Source organism: Debaryomyces hansenii, assembly GCF_000006445.2.
Source record: "Debaryomyces hansenii CBS767 chromosome B complete sequence".
Classification (NCBI taxonomy): domain Eukaryota; kingdom Fungi; phylum Ascomycota; class Pichiomycetes; order Serinales; family Debaryomycetaceae; genus Debaryomyces; species Debaryomyces hansenii.
Window position 1 is genome coordinate 130,055 of NC_006044.2, and position 21,262 is coordinate 151,316.

General features: G+C 36.9%; 14 protein-coding genes across 14 annotated transcripts; 5 read left to right on the forward strand and 9 right to left on the reverse strand. All coding sequences in view use genetic code 12, as the record gives it.

Moving 5' to 3' along the window:
- Window positions 1–116: 116 nt before the first annotated feature.
- DEHA2B01650g (DEHA2B01650p) lies at window positions 117–1,607 on the forward strand (the record flags this gene model as incomplete). The annotated part of the gene is made up of 1 exon (XM_457037.1): window positions 117–1,607. One exon carries the CDS (start codon window positions 117–119, stop codon window positions 1,605–1,607), a length of 1,491 nt encoding a protein of 496 aa, XP_457037.2.
- Window positions 1,608–1,706: 99 nt separating this feature from the next.
- Window positions 1,707–3,842, reverse strand: DEHA2B01672g (DEHA2B01672p; the record flags this gene model as incomplete). Its single annotated transcript, XM_457038.1, has 1 exon — window positions 1,707–3,842. The coding sequence occupies one exon, from the start codon at window positions 3,840–3,842 to the stop codon at window positions 1,707–1,709; it is 2,136 nt and encodes a 711-aa protein (XP_457038.1).
- A 260-nt stretch (window positions 3,843–4,102) lies between these two features.
- On the reverse strand, window positions 4,103–5,581 carry DEHA2B01694g (DEHA2B01694p; the record flags this gene model as incomplete). Its single annotated transcript, XM_457039.1, has 1 exon — window positions 4,103–5,581. The coding sequence occupies one exon, from the start codon at window positions 5,579–5,581 to the stop codon at window positions 4,103–4,105; it is 1,479 nt and encodes a 492-aa protein (XP_457039.1).
- A 249-nt stretch (window positions 5,582–5,830) lies between these two features.
- DEHA2B01716g (DEHA2B01716p) lies at window positions 5,831–7,567 on the reverse strand (the record flags this gene model as incomplete). Its single annotated transcript, XM_457040.1, has 1 exon — window positions 5,831–7,567. One exon carries the CDS (start codon window positions 7,565–7,567, stop codon window positions 5,831–5,833), a length of 1,737 nt encoding a protein of 578 aa, XP_457040.2.
- A 244-nt stretch (window positions 7,568–7,811) lies between these two features.
- On the forward strand, window positions 7,812–9,725 carry DEHA2B01738g (DEHA2B01738p; the record flags this gene model as incomplete). Its single annotated transcript, XM_457041.1, has 1 exon — window positions 7,812–9,725. One exon carries the CDS (start codon window positions 7,812–7,814, stop codon window positions 9,723–9,725), a length of 1,914 nt encoding a protein of 637 aa, XP_457041.2.
- A 550-nt stretch (window positions 9,726–10,275) lies between these two features.
- Window positions 10,276–11,781, forward strand: DEHA2B01760g (DEHA2B01760p; the record flags this gene model as incomplete). Its single annotated transcript, XM_457042.1, has 1 exon — window positions 10,276–11,781. One exon carries the CDS (start codon window positions 10,276–10,278, stop codon window positions 11,779–11,781), a length of 1,506 nt encoding a protein of 501 aa, XP_457042.1.
- A 76-nt stretch (window positions 11,782–11,857) lies between these two features.
- DEHA2B01782g (DEHA2B01782p) lies at window positions 11,858–12,799 on the reverse strand (the record flags this gene model as incomplete). The annotated part of the gene is made up of 1 exon (XM_457043.1): window positions 11,858–12,799. One exon carries the CDS (start codon window positions 12,797–12,799, stop codon window positions 11,858–11,860), a length of 942 nt encoding a protein of 313 aa, XP_457043.1.
- A 242-nt stretch (window positions 12,800–13,041) lies between these two features.
- DEHA2B01804g (60S ribosomal protein L3) lies at window positions 13,042–14,211 on the reverse strand (the record flags this gene model as incomplete). Its single annotated transcript, XM_457044.1, has 1 exon — window positions 13,042–14,211. The coding sequence occupies one exon, from the start codon at window positions 14,209–14,211 to the stop codon at window positions 13,042–13,044; it is 1,170 nt and encodes a 389-aa protein (XP_457044.1).
- A 505-nt stretch (window positions 14,212–14,716) lies between these two features.
- On the reverse strand, window positions 14,717–16,324 carry DEHA2B01826g (DEHA2B01826p; the record flags this gene model as incomplete). The annotated part of the gene is made up of 1 exon (XM_457045.1): window positions 14,717–16,324. One exon carries the CDS (start codon window positions 16,322–16,324, stop codon window positions 14,717–14,719), a length of 1,608 nt encoding a protein of 535 aa, XP_457045.2.
- A 460-nt stretch (window positions 16,325–16,784) lies between these two features.
- DEHA2B01848g (DEHA2B01848p) lies at window positions 16,785–17,060 on the reverse strand (the record flags this gene model as incomplete). Its single annotated transcript, XM_457046.1, has 1 exon — window positions 16,785–17,060. One exon carries the CDS (start codon window positions 17,058–17,060, stop codon window positions 16,785–16,787), a length of 276 nt encoding a protein of 91 aa, XP_457046.2.
- Window positions 17,061–17,876: 816 nt separating this feature from the next.
- On the reverse strand, window positions 17,877–18,809 carry DEHA2B01870g (DEHA2B01870p; the record flags this gene model as incomplete). Its single annotated transcript, XM_457048.1, has 1 exon — window positions 17,877–18,809. One exon carries the CDS (start codon window positions 18,807–18,809, stop codon window positions 17,877–17,879), a length of 933 nt encoding a protein of 310 aa, XP_457048.1.
- Window positions 18,810–18,993: 184 nt separating this feature from the next.
- Window positions 18,994–19,352, forward strand: DEHA2B01892g (DEHA2B01892p; the record flags this gene model as incomplete). Its single annotated transcript, XM_457049.1, has 2 exons — window positions 18,994–19,013; window positions 19,136–19,352. 2 exons carry the CDS (start codon window positions 18,994–18,996, stop codon window positions 19,350–19,352), a joined length of 237 nt encoding a protein of 78 aa, XP_457049.1.
- A 172-nt stretch (window positions 19,353–19,524) lies between these two features.
- Window positions 19,525–20,550, forward strand: DEHA2B01914g (DEHA2B01914p; the record flags this gene model as incomplete). The annotated part of the gene is made up of 1 exon (XM_457050.1): window positions 19,525–20,550. One exon carries the CDS (start codon window positions 19,525–19,527, stop codon window positions 20,548–20,550), a length of 1,026 nt encoding a protein of 341 aa, XP_457050.1.
- A 20-nt stretch (window positions 20,551–20,570) lies between these two features.
- Window positions 20,571–21,122, reverse strand: DEHA2B01936g (DEHA2B01936p; the record flags this gene model as incomplete). Its single annotated transcript, XM_457051.2, has 1 exon — window positions 20,571–21,122. One exon carries the CDS (start codon window positions 21,120–21,122, stop codon window positions 20,571–20,573), a length of 552 nt encoding a protein of 183 aa, XP_457051.2.
- Window positions 21,123–21,262: the final 140 nt, after the last annotated feature.

The following is a 21,262-nucleotide window of genomic DNA, read 5'->3' on the forward strand; positions in this document are numbered from 1 at the left end:
TCCTACTATATTTTCTGTTTCCACCTTGCTTTTGTCCAAATAACACATATCATATATATTGCTAAGATTTTGAAGAATTAGGATTCACTCAACTCGAAAAATTTCAAGCGAAAGAAATGAGTGGATTAAATATCAAAGAGTTGAGGCAAAAAGGTAAAGATCCCATATTTTGTCTGCAAGTGTCACCAGAATTATTGGAAGAAATTGTTGAATTACTATTGAGTAGAAAGGATAGATGTGATTCGGAAAGTATTGATTTGATAGCGACAATTTCAAATATTTTGCTTATCAACATAGGACTTCGCAATAAACACTTTATTCCAAACTATTCTATACGATCAATTGAATTCGTGGACTATTTTATTAATTCCGCCCTTTCAGAGAGTGATGAGCCTATCGAATACGATTTTAGTAGATTGGTAGCGGTCTATCGTATGATATTCTTAATATTGTGCAATGAATTAAATCATATGGACACAAGAACTATTGCTACCATCTATTCTCTACTAATCTTGGGGTTCGAATTCTGCTTTAGTGTTTTTGGTAAGTACAAGAAAGACGAAGACTACCAAAGGGCATTTGCAGAGATTTTGAAAGGCCTATATACGTTTCAACATAAACACGCCTATGGAGAACAATTGAATAAAGAAAATCGGTTAATCAATGAGGGCTTGTTACATAGTTGCATTATTGTGACAAATAGCATGATTGAAGGGGGAAAAAATATACGTTCATTACTGGATAGTGAATTGTTGTTAACGAAATATCTCTTGAACTCTATTCTTGGGTTAGTCACCCATGAACAAAATGTTAACAAATTTCGTATTAAGAATGATGTTAACAACAGTTCCTTTTTACGCAATCTTATGATACTTATAGAATTCCAGTTAGAAAGGCATTCTGATAAAACATATACTGATTTGACTGATGTAATGAACCTTTTGGTTATAATCAATTTCATTTCTAATAGAATTATTTTACAATATAACGAATCAGATGCTAATGAAGCTAGCTATTTGATATGTTTCATATCAATATTTATTGAAAAATTATTGCCTACGAATGGTGAAATTTCTATTTATAACAAGTTGATGTCATTAATTTTGACTTCAAATAACAATCTGTCGATAAGTGACATTAACATAGCCGATATGGCAAATCTTTCAAATATCAAGAATCTTATTCTTGAATGCATTTATAATCTATCTTGGGATCCAGAAATCAAAGACGATGAACGTATGAGCCAATTTTTAAATTTAGTAGGCTACAGAAATGCTCGGGAGTTTATAGTAGCCAACAATCTACATTTACTGCTGGAAATTGATACAAACACCTATCAATCTCCAAATCCTCAATATTTGGATATGAACAATAAAAATTTTGAACATGAATTTTCCAAAGTTTCATTAGACACGATATTTACTAAGGATAAACCTACGAATACCAATAATCTTAGTAACAAAGAAAAAGAATTGGAAGCCGAAAAACTATTTGTACTTTTCGATAGAATGGAAAAGAATGGTGCTTTCCAAGGGTTTAAGAATCCAGTAAGAGAATGGCAACAACTGGGAAAGTTCGAAAATTTACCAGACGGTGATGACTGTTAATAAAAAATAATAATAATGCTTCTTATTTACATTTTACGATAAATGAATCAAATTTTATATAGTATTAATAAAAATTTTAAGAGAATTGAATTAGGCAACCTAAACGACTTTTTCCTTGACTTGAAGGACAATTGCCGTTCTTGATGGAATATAACAAAATAATGCATTAGATCTATCATTCCATCTTTCATTGTTAGTGAAGAATTGTAATTTTTCACCCGTTTCTTTGTTTGTTTCTTCAATTCTACCATGACCTCCGAAACTAAGACTGTCCGAGTTTAAAACTATTTGGTAGACACCTGGGGTTTCTACCCCAATCTTGTAATCAGCATAAGAATTGGTAGGATGAAAATTAAAAATGAATAATAAGCCGTTTCTTTCAAAGACAATAACCTTATCATTTTCATTTTTCAAAGATACATAGGCTTGCGAAGACAACAATATACCATACTTGGTATCTAAATGTTGCATTGCACCATCAAAAGCAAACAAAAACTTGTAACGCAATAAATCATCTTCAATTAAATTGAATTGTCTTCTGGCATAAGCATATGATTCGCCGTTTCCTTTTCTTGGAAAGTCTAACCATTCAGGGTGGCCAAACTCATTGCCTTCGAAATTTAAATAACCTTCTCCCCCTAAAGAGAAAGTAATTAACCTAATCATTTTATGCAACGCAATACCTCTATCGATAACTGGCGTGAAAGGAGTCAATGTTGACATATTGGTGTACATTTCTTTATCCATTAACCAAAAAGCAATGGTCTTATCACCCACTAATGCTTGATCATGGGATTCACAATAACTAATACACCTTTCACCATGTCTTCTATTAGTTAAGGTATGCACAAGGCTTCCCATATCCCATTCTTCATCACTCAAATGTTTAATAATCTTAATCCACATATCTGGAATAGCCATAGATAACCTGTAGTCAAATCCAATACCACCCTGACCGATCGGTAAGCACAATGTTGGCATACCACTAACATCTTCAGCAATGGAGACAAATTTGTAGTTGTTTTCTCTTACACTGATCTCATCTAATAATTTATGGCCCAACATTAAATATGTTATTGCGTCATTATCGACCCACTCAGAATTGAAATATTCATTGTAATCACCACTAAATCCAAAACTCAAGCCATGATGTTTGTATAACATACTTGTGACGCCATCAAATCTGAATCCATCAAATTTAAAGACATCAATATAAAACCTCAAGTTTGACAACAAGAATCTCAAGGTTTCGTAGTTAGAGTAATTGAATAATCTAGAATCCCATAATTCATGCGAACCCTTAGTGCCACCATGGAATAAATAGTGATCCGTACCATTAAACATATTCAAACCATCTTCAACATTTTTAGAACTATGGGAATGAACCACATCTAGCAAAACTCTAATACCCAATCTATGGGCTTCGTCAATTAATTCTTTCAAATCTTCTGGCGTGCCAAAACGAGAAGAAATTGCAAAAAAATTAGTGACCTGATAACCGAACGACGCATAATAAGCATGCTCCATAACCGCCATTAATTGAATAGTGTTATATCCTAACTTATGGATAACAGGCAACACCTTAGTTGTGAAGTTCTTATATGACCCAACTTTTGGTTCCGGGGTAGAAATACCCACATGAGCTTCGTAAATTTTTATACCATCCTTGCTTTCAAGTCTTGGTCTCTCATGCTTGAATTTATATGTTTCAGTCGGCTGTGGATTCCAAAACCTTCCCTCATACAAGTTGTTTTCAGTAGAAGGTGTAGCCCTTTTCAACCATGGACATAATCTGTAGATTCGCTCTCCACTTGCGGTGACCATCGAAATCTTATATCTGGAGTCATGCGGGACAGCAAATTCATTGTTCTCTGTTGGCTTGATTGTCAATGACCAAAGTCCAAAATCATTTACTGGTTTCAATTTATGGGTGTTAGTGTCCCAATTATTAAAATCCCCTACCAACGAAACCTCTACCACATTTGGAATATATTCGTTAATGAACACTTCCTTAGTATCCCAATTAGCATGCAAACCATACTTTTCATACGCAGATGCAAAGTTAGTTAAACTACCTTCATTCTGTTTGAATTCATCGTACCATTTTCTCAAGTTTAATTGACGGTGTATCAATTGTCCAGAGAAGGGTTCTAACCAAGGGTCTAAATCTAATGCGCCCTTAATCAAGGATTGATTACTTCTCTCTGAACCTGTGGAACCTGTAGATAACGACATGTTATAAGCTTTTACTTGACTAGGTTACTTAAGGAAAAATGAAAGAAAAATTGTCAATTGCTATGAAAGAAAGTTGTTCAAATGAAATATAGATAACGCCTTATAGTCCTCCGTAAGACGCCCCCAACTATTTATGCTGGGTAAACCTGTATATAATTACTTATCAAAAAGAACTGTCTAATTATACAATAACTCTATATCTATATAGATGTAAAATAAGTATATAGGTATATAGAATGAAGTGGCCGAGTTCGGGGCCACTATCTGAATCTCTGGTTTAAAATCCTTTCTGCCCCGGCTTCTTCGTATTCTTGCTTGCTGACCCACATTTGGTGGAAGGTACCTAACGATGCAAGAACACTACCACCGATCCAGGCTTGGTTGAACCTTTCAGAAGAGTTACCCACTGCGTGTAGTCTTATCTTCAAACCCGGATTCGAATTAGATAACTCGGAGTATAGTCTCTCTGTCAATTGTGGAATCAACGAAACACCACCGGTGACGATAATATTGTGCGCAACAGACGATCTTAAGTCAATATCGATAGTTGATAATGTGTGGGTTATCAAATGAGTTAAACCTCTAATCTGGGATGTCTTACTCGAGGGTTTCTTTGCATCTGAAGGAGGTGGTGTTGATTGGTTTGATTCGGCTTTACGGGCTCTCTTCAAAGGCTTGTAATCGTCGTACGAATTCGTTAATGATAACTCACCATTGCTTGGTGGATACTTAGTTGCGAGATCTGGGTTGTTAAACTTGTAGCTTTGTGGGTCAAATAACGAGTCGGCCAACTGGAATCTTTCAAGGCATAATTCTAATGATTGTCCGGTCGGTAATTCAAATAGCCTCTTATTAGAATCTTGAGAATATATTTCCTTTAAGCTGTTGGCTTGACTCGTATTTGAGGTGTTGAACTTTTTTTCTGGTACTTCCAACATGGTTTCCTTAAATTCATGCCAGATATTTTGTCTCTGATAATCATCAAACGATTGGGTTATGTTCTCGGATAAATCTCGAACAGTATACTTGCTTTCTTCTGGATACACAGTTGGTGTTTTGCTCTTGATTCTGTATCTATTCTCAAAGTTGACTCCTGAAAATTTGTGGGTTAACATGTCTTCTATCTGGTCATTCAAGTATTGACCTCCATAATTTGTTTTCATAGAATTTTTCAACAACGAAATACCATCAATCACTGGCGTCACACTCACAGAATCATGGCCAATATCCACAACAAGACAATTCGGTCTTCCTTGCTGGAACGATATACACGTTGGTGATTTGGCCAAAAACAAGGCTGGGAAGTCGAAATTCTCGTAGAATGTTTCAAGTAACGTTTGGCGATATTGAGGAGTACACCACACCGGTTCAGTAATCAAAATAGGCTGCTCTTTATAATTCAATGTCAAAACATCATCAAAATAATAGTGGTATTGTTCAATTGCAGCTTCCCAGTCAATAATCACCGAATCCTTCAATATCGGGCTGACGTTGTGATTGGACCTAGGAATATTAATTGACTCGCCGAATATCTTTGAGCTCTTTGATTTTCCATTCTTTTTCTTGTTGTCTAATTCCATAGCGTCCTCGTTAGGTGAAGCGTACGATGATGGTGTTATAATCTTTGGAAAGTCATCTCCCGCGTATCCGATTCTTGTATGAAAAGAGCTTGAATCCAATACGATAGCATTAATCTCATCTCCTCCGTATACAGAGGCATTATTGCCACTCGATGACATCTTTTATTCTCTTGTTATAGGTAAATGTTCTAAAGAGTCAGTTCTAGGACCATTTATTGTTGAAGTTTCAAAGCTGAAAATCGAAAAAGTCATGTGACCTTCTACAAAATGGTTCAAGTATTCATTGTAATTAATACATAAAGAGTTCAGACGAATAGTCCTAAAAGTTCGGAGTAAAAGAACTTAACACAAAAAAGTAATAGAGAAAGGTAGTAAGCCAAATTTCTAAATAAATATATGCAAATCAAATTATAAAATTTTTGACTCAGCATCGATTATCTTCATCAAAAATTCAATTTCTAATTTCTTTCTACCTTCTTTGACCCAGTCATCAGCTAATTTTCTTGACCAACCCTTTAAGTTGGCAGCTTCTTCGACAGCAACATCTAATTCGCCTCTGGCTAAACTAGATTCGACTCTACCGATAACTGATTCAATATCCTTGCCATCAGGCTTAGCACCCTTGACAGGGAACAACAACTTGGAGAAAAGCATGGACGACAAGTGGCCCAATAAACCTGCATTTGGAGGTAATAAGGATGCAGATCTTAATTCAGGAACTAATTGTTCCCAACGGGTTAACAATTGAGGGGTGGACAAAATAGATTGGGTTGACTCTCTGGAAAGCAATGGTTGTAAGTCTTGCAAGGCTAATGCTATCAATTCATCCTTAGATTCATGAGAAACCTTTGCTAAGTTATCAACATAAGGACTGATCAATCTTGGTTTTTCCTGTTCTGACGACGCACCTAACAATAATGATTTCAATTTAGTTAAGGATTGTTGAATTAATGACTTTTGGTGGTTGGCAACCAATTGGGATTCTAAGGAAGTAGAAAAGTTTTCTAATTCGGTTATTCTCGAATTCAATTTGTCCAAGTTGGCTAATCTACCATCTCTTTCTTGGTCAATCTTACCTTTGATTAATTTCTCGAAATTCTTAGTTTGTTCAACTCTCATCATCGAAACGGCATTAACGGCAGCTTGAGAAATGGTTTGCTTGGTAGCTTCAATCTCCTGGTCCAATCTGGAGCCGAGTTTCTTTTCCATTTGCGCCTTTTCGTGGTGAAATTGATGTAACAAGTTTTCAGTCAATTCCAATTCCTTCTTGGTGTAAGATGATAACAATTCACTTTGCGATATTTTTAATTTACTCAGTAATTCTTCGTCAAAGCTCAGGGTCAATTTATTTAATTTACTGGACAACTTGCTAACGTTTTCGGTAATTTCTCTCATCAACGATTCGTTACCAGACTGGGATCCAGCGTCAATAGACAAGATTAAATCATTAAACGACTTTATGGTGGACTTAATTGAAGAGTCAACAGATGACGCGATACCCTTATCTAATTGGATTAATGGTAAATGGTCAACGGTCTTATGAATAGTTTCCACTGGTTTCTGTAACTGCTCGGCTGGTGTAGGTGCAGAGTTTCCTTCTGGGATTGCTTGCCTTGGCTTAGCACCAGTGCTGGTTCCCAATTTCCTCTTGGTTTCCTCGATCAAGTTTTCACCCCTCGATTCCAATTCGTGGGTAAATTCATCAATCTTGGCCTTGGATGGAAGCTTGAAATCAAAATTGGAAATCTTATGTTGTGTGTCTCTCAACTGCCTCTTCAAGTCTTCAATTGACCCGTGTTCAATCACGTTCAACAACTCTTCATAATATGGTGGTTGTTTGTCCATAATAAAGTCCATAACCTTGTCATTTTTGGTAGCAACAAATAAAGTTCCCCCATAAACAACAGATGCCCAAAACGCTGTTTTGAACAAAAACCCAGCGAATGAAAATTTCTTCTTTTGTTTTTGACTTCCACCTTTAGGTCCTCCTTCTGTGACAATGATTGGACTCGTTGGTGGTCTTACCGCTGGTGGTGGTGTTCTTTGATTATTTGGTACATTGAAACGTATCGATGAATTAGAGATGCTACGAACATCAAATTTGTTCGAGTTAACAACAACTCTACGTACACTTGTGCGAATCATAATATTGGATATCGAAGAATATGTCTCTGTTAACAATATGCCTAATTGCAACCCTATAGTTCCGTTGATTGTCAGAATCCAATCATATTCGAAATTTTCCACTTTGGAGAATCTCGACACAAAATGAATCTGGTCATGTGCTCAATAAGGGACTGAAAAATGACAGTTAAAGACACCAAAACATTGAAAAAGGAGTACTAAGGGTGCAATAAAGGCTCATTAGAAGAATAAATAATAGCTGACAATGTCAATTAAACCATGCAAATTATATCCGCCACAACCTTCGACGGTTCGGGCTCAATCGCTCCATTTATCATACGATCCGGTCCATGATAGAATTGCTTATCCTAACGGGAAATCGATTATAGTTAGGCCATTAGATCCCAAGAATACAGCTGTTGGCGCTAAACAGTTCACCAAGCATATTCACACTACTACGGCGGCCACGTTTGCGCCATCAGGGAATTACGTAGCTTCGGGTGACGAATCAGGACAGGTGAAGATCTGGGATAGCGCAGTAGTCGGTGGAAGCACTGATGGTACGGAATCGGCATTTGAACAGCCTTACATTAAGAGCGAGTTCCAGATACTTTCGGGTCCAATCAAGGACATTGCGTGGGATGCGGACAATTCGAGAATAATTGCTGTGGGCCAAGGGAAGGATAAATTTGGCCATTGTTTCACCTGGGATTCTGGGAATTCGATTGGGGAGATCCAGGGACATTCATCTACGATAAATGCAGTTGCAATAAAGCCACAGAGGCCATACAGAGCTGCGACGGTGAGTGATGATAAGGCATTGGTATTCTTTAACGGGCCACCGTTTAAGTTCGACAAGAGTATTAGGGGTAACCACACCAACACCATTAGAGATGTCAGTTTCTCACCCGATGGAAAATGGTTGGTGAGTGTCGGTTCCGATAGACTTATTGCTCTTTATGATGGTAAAACGGGTGAATTCGTTAAGAAAATTGAAAATGCCCATGAGGGAGGTATCTTTGGTGTAAACTGGTTCAAAGACTCATCGAAGTTTGTTACCTGTTCGGCTGACAACACGGTTAAATCTTGGGATGTTGAATCGGCAAAATCTGTTGAAACTTATGTTGTTGATTCTTCTGTAACTGTTGATAACCAACAAGTAGGTGTTATAGTTGCCAACGATTACATCGTATCCCTCTCCTTCAATGGTAATTTAAACTATTTCAAAGAGAACGATTCAAATTTGGCCTTTGTCCTTTCTGGTCATCAACAGCCATTGACGAGTGTAAAGTATAAGTCTGAGAGTGAGTTACTATTCACTGGAGGTTCGGATGGTAGCATCTACCAACGGGAGGTCGATGAGAAATCTACATTGAGCCCAATACCAAGCGCAGTCGGTGATTCCAAAACAAAACACAGTAATTATGTTGTTGATATAGTCTCGTCAGGAAAAGAAGAATTAATTACTTCCGGTTGGGATGATACTCTTAAGATTTGGAATGCTAAAGACTTGGCCACTACTATACCATTAGAATCTGGACAGCCAAAGCAAGTGTTTCAAGTGACTGAAAGTACAGTAATCGTATTATTTGAATCAAATATCGAATTATACTCGAAAACTTCTGGTAACTTGAAAAAAGTCACCGCCGTCGATTTGGAATTTTCGGCATCCAGCATCTCATTGGTTCCTTCGACTGATAAATTACTTGTGACAAACTTAACTGCAAATACAGTTGAAGAATATATTGTTGATTCCAACTCGATTGTTAAACTGTCAACAAATTTCCCTCAAGGACGTGCTCCTCCTACTTTAGTCCGTGTGTCTCCAGATGGCAAATATGCGGCTGTTGCTGATAGTTCTGGTAAGTATACAGTCTATAATGCAAATGACCGTTCAGTGGTCACTACTCGTTGGGCATTCCATAGCAGTAAAGTTCTTGATGCTAAGTGGACTACAGACTCTAAGTTTATTATCAGTGTTGGTTTGGATAGTGGAATATTTATTTATTCTGTAGACAAGCCTTCGAAGGTTTTGAAGTTCCCATTGGCTCATCAAAATGGTGTATCCGGTGTAGAATGGACGAGTTATGAATTTAATGATAAAAAATCGGCCTCTTTTATTACGACTGGTCTGGATGGTGTTATTAAGACGTGGAATGTGGATTTAAGCGTTTATTAGATTTAGAAGTAGTTTTAGAATTTAAATGGATTTTTTAATTTTTTGCATCTATTCGTAGAGAATGCGAAATTAATTCTAAATTATTAAATACTCAACTCAAATATTCACTATTTAGGAATCAATTAGCTCATAATAAGTGAATGTATTTTTATAATTGTATTAAATAGAAACTAGCGTTTATTGCCCTATCGATACGACTTTATATATCCTGCAACCTCTTGAATTCAGAGGAGTAATAACATAGTTAAAAATAATGATCCTATTCAAAAATAAAAATATTAACTATTATTGAAAACACAGCATTTGCATCACTTACAGAATTTACAGAACATACGAACTTGTAGCTCTTTTGAAACAAGACAATACATCTCTATTCCTTATACTATAATTCTATGGTTGCAATACCATAGGTATTAAAATTTATAGGGGGTCAGGTGACCTAAGCTGAAAAAAATTTAAACTCATCTCAATATAAGAAGGAATTAGTACCTTTGCAACTTCTATAATCTTTTGTATTATTGAATTATTTGCATAGCTATAAGAGCATTCCATGTCATCAAGTAAAGAAAGAGTACCACAAGTAAGGAACCCAACTTTACCCTCTCAAACTACCCCAGAACAGAGGTATTGGAGGGGATTTTCAAATCCGCAATTAGTTAAAGAGAATTATCCGATCACCAGTATCGATTTCAACCCAGTATCTCCAAATGATTTTGCTGTAACTTCTTCGACCAGGATTCAGGTTTTTTCATCAAAGACAAGACAGGTTATAAAGACATTTTCTAGATTCAAGGACACAGTTTATTCTGGTCAATATAGGTATGATGGAAAATTGCTTGTAGCAGCAGATGCTAGTGGTTTAGTGACAATTTTTGATAGCTACCAACCTCGTTCATTATTGGTTAGTTTGAATCCATCGAGTCATCCAACCCATGTTGCTAAATTCCACCCAACTATTGGAAATCAATTAATCACTGGATCAGATGACAGAATAGTCAGATTATACGATATTTCGCAAACCACAAAGGGCCCAATAACGGAATTCAATGATTCCTACCATGGTGATTATATAAGAAGTGCAAATTTCATTCCAGGGAATCCAAATTTGATCACAACTGGGTGTTATGATGGTATAGTGAGAATTTTTGATACCAGACAACAACAGGTCGTAGCTAAATTCAATCAAGGAAATCCAGTTGAGGATCTTTTGGCATTGTCACCAACTACATTAGTGAGTGCTGGTGGTCCACAAGTTAAAATATGGGACTTAACTAGAGGTTCGCAGATCAATGAATTGAATAACTTCACTAAGACCGCCACAACATTACATAACACGGGTGATAGAGGATTACTCGTTGGATCATTAGATGGTCATGTTAAGATATTCGACTCAAGCTCATCTAATTGGGATGTCAAGTTTGGATGGAAATTCGGAAGTGGTGGTGTTTTGAGTTGTGGTGTTTCTCCTTCTCCTAATCACAAGCATTTCGTTACTGGTTTGACATCAGGTTTGATATCTATCCGTACCAGAAAGACTGAGCCTAAGGTTAAACAAGGTGTTAAGGAGTATAAGTCTAATGCGTACAATAAAATGATGAGAGGTTCTGATTACTTAGGTGAAGAAGAACACCGTATCATTAATTCTGCTACTACTCAAACTAAGAAATTAAAGCAATTCGAGAAGCATTTAAATGCCTTCAGATGGTCGGAAGCATTGGATAGTGCCTTCGCAACGGGTTTACCTAAAGAACAAACTGTTACTGTATTAAATGAATTGAAGAAGAGAGGGAAAATCAGAATTTCATTGTATGGTAGGGATGAGATATCATTATTGCCAATTTTGCAATGGTTTATTAAAAATTTAGAAGACGTAAGATCTATTAATTTAATTTGTGATTTTATTGGTGTGATGTTGGAAATGTATGGGACATTAATCGATAAGAGTGCCGTGTTAGAAGAGAGCTTTGCAACTTTATTGAAAAGAATTAATATTGAAATTAAAAAGTGTAAAGAAGCTAATGAAATAGGCGGTATGCTAGAACTTTTAACAGTTTAAATTCTTTGCATCATTATAGACATGCATATATACTTATATATATTCATACGTGTAACATAGAACTTTAATTTTTCATCTAATAACCCATTCTTCTCCTTCTTTTCTTTTTTTTCTTGTTATCTGATTCCTTCTTATTTCCCATTACTACAGACTTACAATGATCAGAGCAGAACCATTTTTGCTTTCCAGTAGTATACTTCAAAGCGTCTACTCTATTCAAGAGCCCAACACATTTATAGTGAAACCAATCTCCGTTGGGACACGATTCTTCATTATCACAGCCAATCATATCACCAAATGACGGCTGTTTACAGAAACAATATACATTATTATCTTCTTCCACTGCTGGCACAGGTTCGAATATAGGTTCTGGTTGAGGTACGGCGACCGGTTGGCGTGACTTACTACTTTTTTCTTTCTTTTGAGTAGCCTTTTTAATCTTATTAGTACTTAACGAACTTTTCTTATTGGGTATCTTTAGCAATAATTTTATTCCCGATGGAGCACGAACAGAATTCGATTTTGTTTTCATAGATTGTTCTTTCAATGCCTCTCGTTGCGATACTAACGGGTGTGCCTTATAATGATCTTTTAATTGTGCTCTCAATTGGTTATTAGTAGAATTATGGTCTACTTCCATCCCTGAGGTCCTAGAAGAATTTGCTATTGTATGTAGTTGTTGTAGTTCATCATTCAATGATAATTTATGCGTTATTAATTGATTGTACAATGCTTTCGATTCTTCTATGGATTCAGCATTGAGTGCACGTAACTTTTTCTTTATCAATAGTATTTCTGATATAATCTCCTTCTTATCTTCTCCTTCTTGATTAGGTTGCTGTAATTTTAATAGTAATGAATTGAGTTTATTTTTTTGGTTATCCAAAGATATATTACACGCTTGAACAAGCCAAAGTGATCGTATTACATCACAAGGTAAATGATCTACTGTCGATATAAATGCATTATTTATCGATGACGAATGCTGTATGACCGATGTTATTATTTGTTCTTCCATTTTATTACCGTGTTTATATATTTTACATTAGAAGATCATAATATATTTACGTATTTATTTTACTGCGATAAAAAAAAGTTGTCTAAGAAACAATCTACAGTACAAATCTGATTTAAAAAAGGATGTTCATAGATTACTATAGAATTAAACACAAAGTATATAATGAATGGTAAGCTAATAAACAGCTTAATGAAGAGATTAGAAAATTAGTAAATTAGTAAAAAATTATTAGACTAAATTGCTTATTTTTCTAAGTCCTTCTTTAAGGTACCTAAGAAAGCGTGCTTTTCAGCTGGGGTTTGGAATCTACCCTTACCGAACTTAGAGGCGGTATCGATCCACTTCAAGTTAACGTTTTCAGTGGCTCTTCTGGAGGTGTCAACGTATAAGGACTTTCTGATGGTGACAATTCTCTTCTTGACACCTGGAATAGAACCCTTCAATAACATGAAATCGTTCTTAACGTTACCGTATCTAACGAAACCACCCATTGGGTTAATGGTCTTCTTGGTTCTGTCGAATTCAGTAGCACCACTGGATTCGTCACCAGCGGAACCAACTCTGTAAACCTTGTGGTTAATAGAGGTTCTGTGGTGGAAACCGTTTTGACCGGCTCTGGCAACAGTCCATTGGACGTTAGCTGGATGCCAAGCACCAATACAAGCAACCTTTCTTAAACCTCTGTGGGTCTTTCTTGGTAACTTCTTGGTACCCCATCTGTGGGTAACACCCTCGAAACCGTGACCCTTGGTGACAGCAGCAACGTCAACCATTTCGTCCTTTTCGAAAACGGAGTCAACAGAAACGGTCTTTTCAAAGTGTTCCTTGGCCCAGTCAACCTTGTCGGAGACAGAACCACCGTTAACTTGGATTTCAGCTAAGTGAGCCTTCTTTTGAGCTAATGGGGTCTTCTTGATTTGAGTGTGAGCTAAAACTCTGACAACAGAAGCGTACTTCTTGATTCTAGCTAATTCTCTTTCAACTTGAGCACCATCTTGAGCGTACTTAGCAGAGTACTTGGTGAAAGCCTTCTTCTTGGACTTGTACCAGTTCTTGTAGAATCTTCTTCTGACTTCTTCAGACAAGTGTTCAGCCCAGACAGTGGTCAAGGATCTTAAACCTCTTGGGGTTTCAACGTAACCAACAACACCAACAACAACTAATGGTGGAGTGTCAACAACAGTAGCAGCTTCGACAATTTCACGCTTGTGCATCTTAGAACCTGGACGGTCTAAGTCTCTGACAACGGTGGTCATACCGGCCTTGTAACCTAAGAAAGCAGTTAAAGCAACTGGCTTAGACTTGACATCCTTTGGGAAAGACTTAACTCTACCTCTGATGTTGGCAGATCTCTTTCTTGGTAAGAATCCTAAAGAACCGTGACGTGGGGCTTCGTACTTTCTGTGAGACATATTATATTATACTCGAATGTTATTAACAACTGAAGAAAGAAAAACTAGTATTGAAAATTTTCATTTGAAATGTTTATGTACCAATGAGGAGTGAAAAATTTTTCTGGAAAATTTCAGGTCGTGTCAAAATCGAAAAGTTGAAAAATTTCGGGGCTTCTGGAAGGACTCGAAGTTACTGCGGAGAATACTGGTAATTACGCTGGTGGAAAGTAGTAATGTAATATATTCTAGTCGGAATGGTGTAATATACATAGAAACGTAGATAAATAGACTGCGGAGAGTAATAAATATTAAGGAGATGTGACGATAAGAAATGAATAAGATCTCTGAGAAAATTGAAGAAGAAAAACCATATCGAGCAAAATTCAAGTGGCTGTGAAAAAAGAATTGAAGGCATCCAAGCAGCAGCGGATTCCCAAGAAGGAGTCAACAAGTATATCTATCATTACTTAGATTCTCTATTCTGCTGATAGAATATTGTGTATGCAAAAACAATAGGATGTATTTATTTTTTCTTAATTTGGATAATTTTCTTCAACGCTAGTCTGGCATCACCAGAATCGTCAGACGCAGACGATGCTGACGATGGAGTCAGAGATGAAGGGGGTAACGCGCTTTCAAGAGATCTCTTAGGTTTGGAACCATTACTCATGAGATTGGTCATGCATACCGTGTTTTGAAGCTGAGGCTGCTGGGGAGATTGAGGTTGATGGCCACCAGAGACGCCGTTCATGAAGAACTCTTGGTTTGATAAGAACTGCGAATTATTGGTGGTCTTCTTCTGTTGTGGCGAATTGATGTTCATGATGGAGTACATCATCGAATTGAAGTTTGGAGTCAAGTTAAAGTTTAGGTTGGAAGGTGTCAACCCAGTAGAAATATAGTAGTTGTCCTTCTGTTTAGGAGTTTGAGGTAATTGCGAATGAGTCTTTTCTGATAGAGAGTCATTTGAACACTCATTAATAGACATTAGTGTAGACGCAGAGTTGAGTGCATTGGATGAAACACCAGTGATGTCCGAATGATGTCTTCTCAAAGTACCTGGATGTGACACCAGCTTATCGCCATCGCTGCCATTAGAACTAATAGTGGATTTCTTGTATTTTTGAGGAACATGGTTGGTCTCGAGGCCAATGGTGGAATCTACTCTTGCGAAGTCCATTTCCTTTATAGGGCTTTCAACGAACTTCTGCTCAAACAATTGTTCATTTGACAGCTTAGACTGCTTTGCTTCATCAGTCCTTTTATCATTTGACTGAAAGAAATCGTTTGATAGCACTGCCTTGCCCAGGTCGTCAATAGTAAGTTTGAGCTGAAAATCATTTTTATTAACTAGTGGCTTGCTTACTGGCACGATTTCCTTAGTGATAGCGACAGGAGGTAACAAGTTCTTAGCGTCGTTATTTGGCTTTTCAATTGTTTCTGGTACGTAGTTTTCGTTTCCAAAAAACATATATGATGGATTGACTATCGATTTAGCACCGCTACTGGTTGGAGTGGGAAAAACATTCTTGTGGTTATGAATACTAGGAGTAGACAATATATCTGGTTGGTGATACGGCATACTCAGGGATCTTATCAGTGGAGAACCATACTCATCGGAATGAATGCTATCTCGGGGATTAGACTGGGTAATCATCGAAATGTTGTCTAACGTTTGAGAATTGATCAGGTGGTACGGCGTAAACGTCGACCCATTGATAGCACCAGACAAAGGAGTTACCATCAAATCATTTTTCGGTTTCTTTTGTCCTCCAGACGATTCCACACTCATGGAGCTTTTGCTTCTCTTTCTTTTTGAATTAGGGGAAACCCTCATCAACGGCGTGAACACATCTGGTGCACCTCTCTTGACAATCAAATTCGAATTGTTCTCTGCCGTAGGACTATTGCACATCGGGGACGTGTTTACGTTGATGTTGAGGGTCGTCGTAATCTTGTTACTTAAGGAATCAGCTTTTGGAGGCCTGCCTCTCTTCTTCTTCGCCGAAGGCGTGGCATTAATCGACGACGTCGGTGACGATGACGATGGAAATGACATAGGTAATGCCAGTGAAATCACCACGTTATTACTATTGTTAAATAGGGGGTCGATAGCTGTTATATTAGCCATATATCAAATTTTCCCAAAATTGCTTCCTTCCTTAAAGGTGATGTTTTATATCTTATACCGTACAAATACACCTAACAGTAGTGATATTACTAGATGTAAATAGTTTTTCTTATAAATAATGCTTGATATTAACAGCACTGATATACAATATGCTGAACAAGGGTTTGCTATCTACTTATGTATGAAATAAAATTTAGCTCCTTATATCTATAGTTCTATACTAAAAGGTAAAGGATGTAATCGCGATTTGAAAAATTTTCTGGGTGCACAATTCCTAATCTAGGCAAAGTTGTCGATTAATTACAAATATACTACAGACGTATACTCCCCACGGATGTACATATGGATGTACATATACATACAGTAGTGGGAAGATGGTGATTAGGTGATAGAAGCTCCTATTTTAGTCGGACACAGGAGATAAAATTAACTTGACGGGCATTAGCCAAAACGCGTCTAATTAGTTTTCCGAATACGGACAAATTAATATTCGTGCCATATATTCATACATTGTTAATAAATGGTTACAATCCAACGAATAAAGCACGTTTACTTGTGCATTAACTATAAGGTTTCGTAACGCCTCACCTAGGTTCTTTGAAATCGGTGACATAGCTGGATCCGTTGGTGTAGAGGCAGACGCATAATAGAAGGCTGCAAGTTCCCCACTGGGAGTAGTTAAATTGCTGGCGATGTACAGTAAATCTGTACAGCAATAGCATATGTTTATATACATCCAGATGTTATGTTAGAGGTTGAACTAGAAGTTAGGCTAGAGGGGAGGCAAGAAGTTAGGCATGGCATAAAATATAAAGGCCTTTGCAGCTGACTAACGAACGGGTTTTGTAGGATAATGGGTGCGATTCGCCTAGCTACGAAATTACACCCACGCATAGCTTCCCACCTATAGCAATTGCAATGATTGATATAGGAACTGTTTTGTAGTAGGATATGTTGCTGTGCGTTAGATATATGTGGCGAAACGGCGTATTAACGAGTCTAGTTCTCTAATTGTGTACGCTATAAATACTGAAACAATAGGGAAAAAGCCAAGGGGAGTACGGCCGTTTTGAGGATTGCTCGCCCGAACGATTTCGCGTCAATGCATGAGAACTTGGTATAATTGCAGGGCATAGAATGGGAAATTTACGCACTACTGATATCGATGGATCGTACTATATGGCCAATGTATGTTAGTCTAGAGAGGAGAGGTTCATGGGTAATTTTGTTTCCGATCTCTGGGATCCAAGAAGCGGAACATGAAAGGCTTAGGTTGTACAATCATATTCACCTGACTAAGAGTCTCCTGATTTCCGATTGTAATATGATTCTGTAATGCGGCAGTTCTAGTGCTTTGCATAAGCCAGTAATTCTTCTCTTACAATTATTATGAACTCGCCTTCTGTATATGTGCGACAGAGAGAGAAGGTACTGAAAAGATAACGGACCCAAAAAGAATTGCAAAAATTGTTCCTTTATTTATTAGAAGTATATAAAATCTTACAAACGGATCGGTGGAATTGAAAACAGTAGTGGATGACAGTAAATATATTCATTCCGTTTTCTTCTCGAAGTCAACTTGTTTATCAAAAGCCTTGTAGGAGATTTCTAGAGAGGTCATCCATGACATTGTGATGTATAATATTGAAACAAGGAAGCCCGAAATAACCAAACACATCCAAATTCCTGGTGTGAAGAAACTGTAGTTTGTGAAAAGATTCGGGTTTTTTACCTTAGGAGGTTTATCATCGGCTTGAGCCATAGCAGTCTTGGACGAATCCAAAATGGTCATCATCATGTCTCCGCCTTCTTTTGAAATGAACGATTCAGCTGCTTTGAAGTCGTTTTCTACTTCAGCCATTATCTGATTGAACTTATCGTCATCATCGTTGGCTTCGTCCGAGCCTTTAGCCCTTTTATGTAAGACATTGTCGAAATCAACCTCCATTTTTAAGTTATCGTATACTTTGTCTTCGATGTAATGTTTCAAGCCGTCCATCTTGGATTCTGGCTTATGAAATGATGGTTTTCCTTGGACGATAACCATCCCTCCTTCAGGAGCCAAAAACTCATCAATAGTATGCTCTTTGTCATCTTCAATATCCACAACGGCAATTGCAATGTTTTTTGTGTCGTTGGGTTGTTTGTTGGTCATATATTCAACTCTGTCTCCGTCACAAGACGATCCATGTGGAAAGTCAAGCTCTTCGACCGAACCGTAATGGACATGCTTAATATAAGTACCCTCTGATGGTTTAGTACCATGAACTAGATTACTGACTCTGTAAATAACCAATTTATTATCATTCTTGCAGATATCATCCGTCAATGATCCTATTGTTTCCAATAATTGGCCAGATTCAGTTATATATGGAAATTTCCCATCTAATTGTTTTGATGAATAAAACGGTGAAGTATCAGTAAATCCCAATACTGGAGTCAACAATACATGCGATGCAATCAAACACAAATTGGCCACCCTCATATCGTAATATATGTCTCAGAATGGTTCTGTTCAAGATGATATGATTAAAACTCCTTAGCAAAGCCAACAATGTTGAGATACCGTTGATATTAATTTGGTTTTTGTGTAAGATATTTATATAGTGAAAATTGGTTACTAATGTCTACAATTATTATTATTACTACAGTATATATTATTGATCAAGATGCCAGCTGATATTCCAAAGTATGTGAATTAAGTATATGCAATCGAAGAACATCGATTGTATTGATGAAATTAAAAATTCCCATTGGTTATCCAATATAGGGCGGTTTTGTCTCATAAGTAGTATACTAACATATTCGTAGGTCTGTTGTCCAAAAATTGGTGTTTTTCACCGCCGCTATGATAATATGCCCTGTGGCTACATTCTTTATATGCCAGTACTTGTTCAGCAATAATGCTATTATAAGTGGAGGAGTTTCTGCACTAGTGGCTAATATTGTGTTAATTGGATACGTGGTGGCAGCATTTATGGAAGATACCACGGAACAAGAGCCAGAGGAGACCAAGAAGTCGAGGTAGACGAGTTATCGTGAATCTAGCTTCTTGAATGTATAATTTAATAGGGTAATTTAGTAATAGATACATATTTGAGTGATTTTGTGTAACGACCACTAGGTCTGATATGGATTTCAGAACCTAAGCATGTAAGTATATAGGTGGTTCTTACGGCCAATTTCCAGCGACTTTTGACATGGTACACCAGTTATCGCTTGTATCTATGGTTTCGCATAGTAATTATGTTCAGACCATCTCGACATTACAGGCATTGACTGGATTATTGACTCCACAGCCAATTTCAACGTATACATTGGTCACCAAACCTCATGATGTTTTCAAACCGAAATTTGAACCTGGAAAAGTGAATCAGATCGAACAATTTTATATGAGATGTGTAACGACATGGAATGATGAGACTGGAAACAAATTTGATCTTGCATCTCCTGTTCTTGAAAACGACACTGACATTTTAGTGAATAGATTATTTTTGGGAGTTGATGATCGTAGGAATTGGACCATGCAGATATCCGATATTCCCATTGCTGGTAAGAATCAGGCATGCTCTGCACAGACAATATATGAGAGTACATTGGTACACCACCATACAAAAGTAATGGATAAAGAAAAAGTTCAATCAGACGTATCTAACGAATCAAACATGGACATTGATGATAAGGATGAAGACAAAAAGGAAAATATCAAGAAGGAAGAAAGTGGCGAGGAAGTCAAAGGAAGTGGTGAAGAAGTCAAAGGAAGTGGTGAAGAAGTCAAAGGAAGCGGTGAAGAAGCCAAGAAAAGCGGAGAAGAAGCCAAAGAACATAGTGAAGGCAATGCTAGTCAGACCGTAAAAGAATTGGTAGTGTTAAATCGAAGGGATTCGTTCTTACAATTCTTAGAAGATTTAGGCTACGATGTTATAAATCAGTTTTGGATGAAAGGTGTACGTTTCTTCCATGGTGATATAGTCATTGAGATTTTCAAGGTATTTGTTAGAGATGACGAGAAGGACGCAGAAAAGGACAAAATTAGGCTCAAGCTATTAGACCCATCCAACACTTTCCAAATAAGGACATACATAAATGTTCCAAAATCGACAGATGTAGAACTAATTAATCAAGGGACCAAGGATTTATTAAAGTTACAGGAGTTTTTGAAAAATTTGATCAAACTAGAAATTCCTGATAGAATGTTTATGGATTCTAGAGTTACTTATAAATAGTTATATATTAACCATGTACATTATTCTTTATTAGATCTAACTGTGAAATATGTAGGATTATTTCCATTCAATTTGCTTATGTCTAAACTTGACTTAATCTCACCCTTTTCTGCATCAACTTCGTTCTCTAAATTCTCTATGCTGGACAACAAACTTTTTAACGTTATGGGCTTAGGCGCCTTATGGTCAGACAAAATTAGCCTGAATACATCATCGTTACTTTCTTCTATCTTATGGAATTCTGCCTCGTCACCTTCATACAAATACTTGATAAATATCATTTGCAATTTTAAACCTCTTATTAAACTCTTTTTTTGATCTTCAGATAAACTGTCCTTTAATCCTGAAGCTCTCAACATCTTAGTTATGACTCTTGAATCTATCTTTATATTCCGTACTTCATCTTCTGAAAATTTTATAATATCTACAATATTCCATTCTGATTTGTTAACCAAATCTTGAATTTGCGATTTGTTCTCAAGTATTGGACCTAGTGTTGCCTTATAACCAACAGACGACGTCCGAAATGATCTTGTTATCAATCGAGGTATTTGATTTAGCATACGCAGCATATCGTTATTGCCAATTAATGAGTATTAGAAGTTGCGATAAAAGAACCGTATAATGACTATCCATATTTTTTTTCAAGCGCTCCACAGTTTGGAAATAATACAAAAATCTAATCACTACTACACTTCCATACAATTTACGA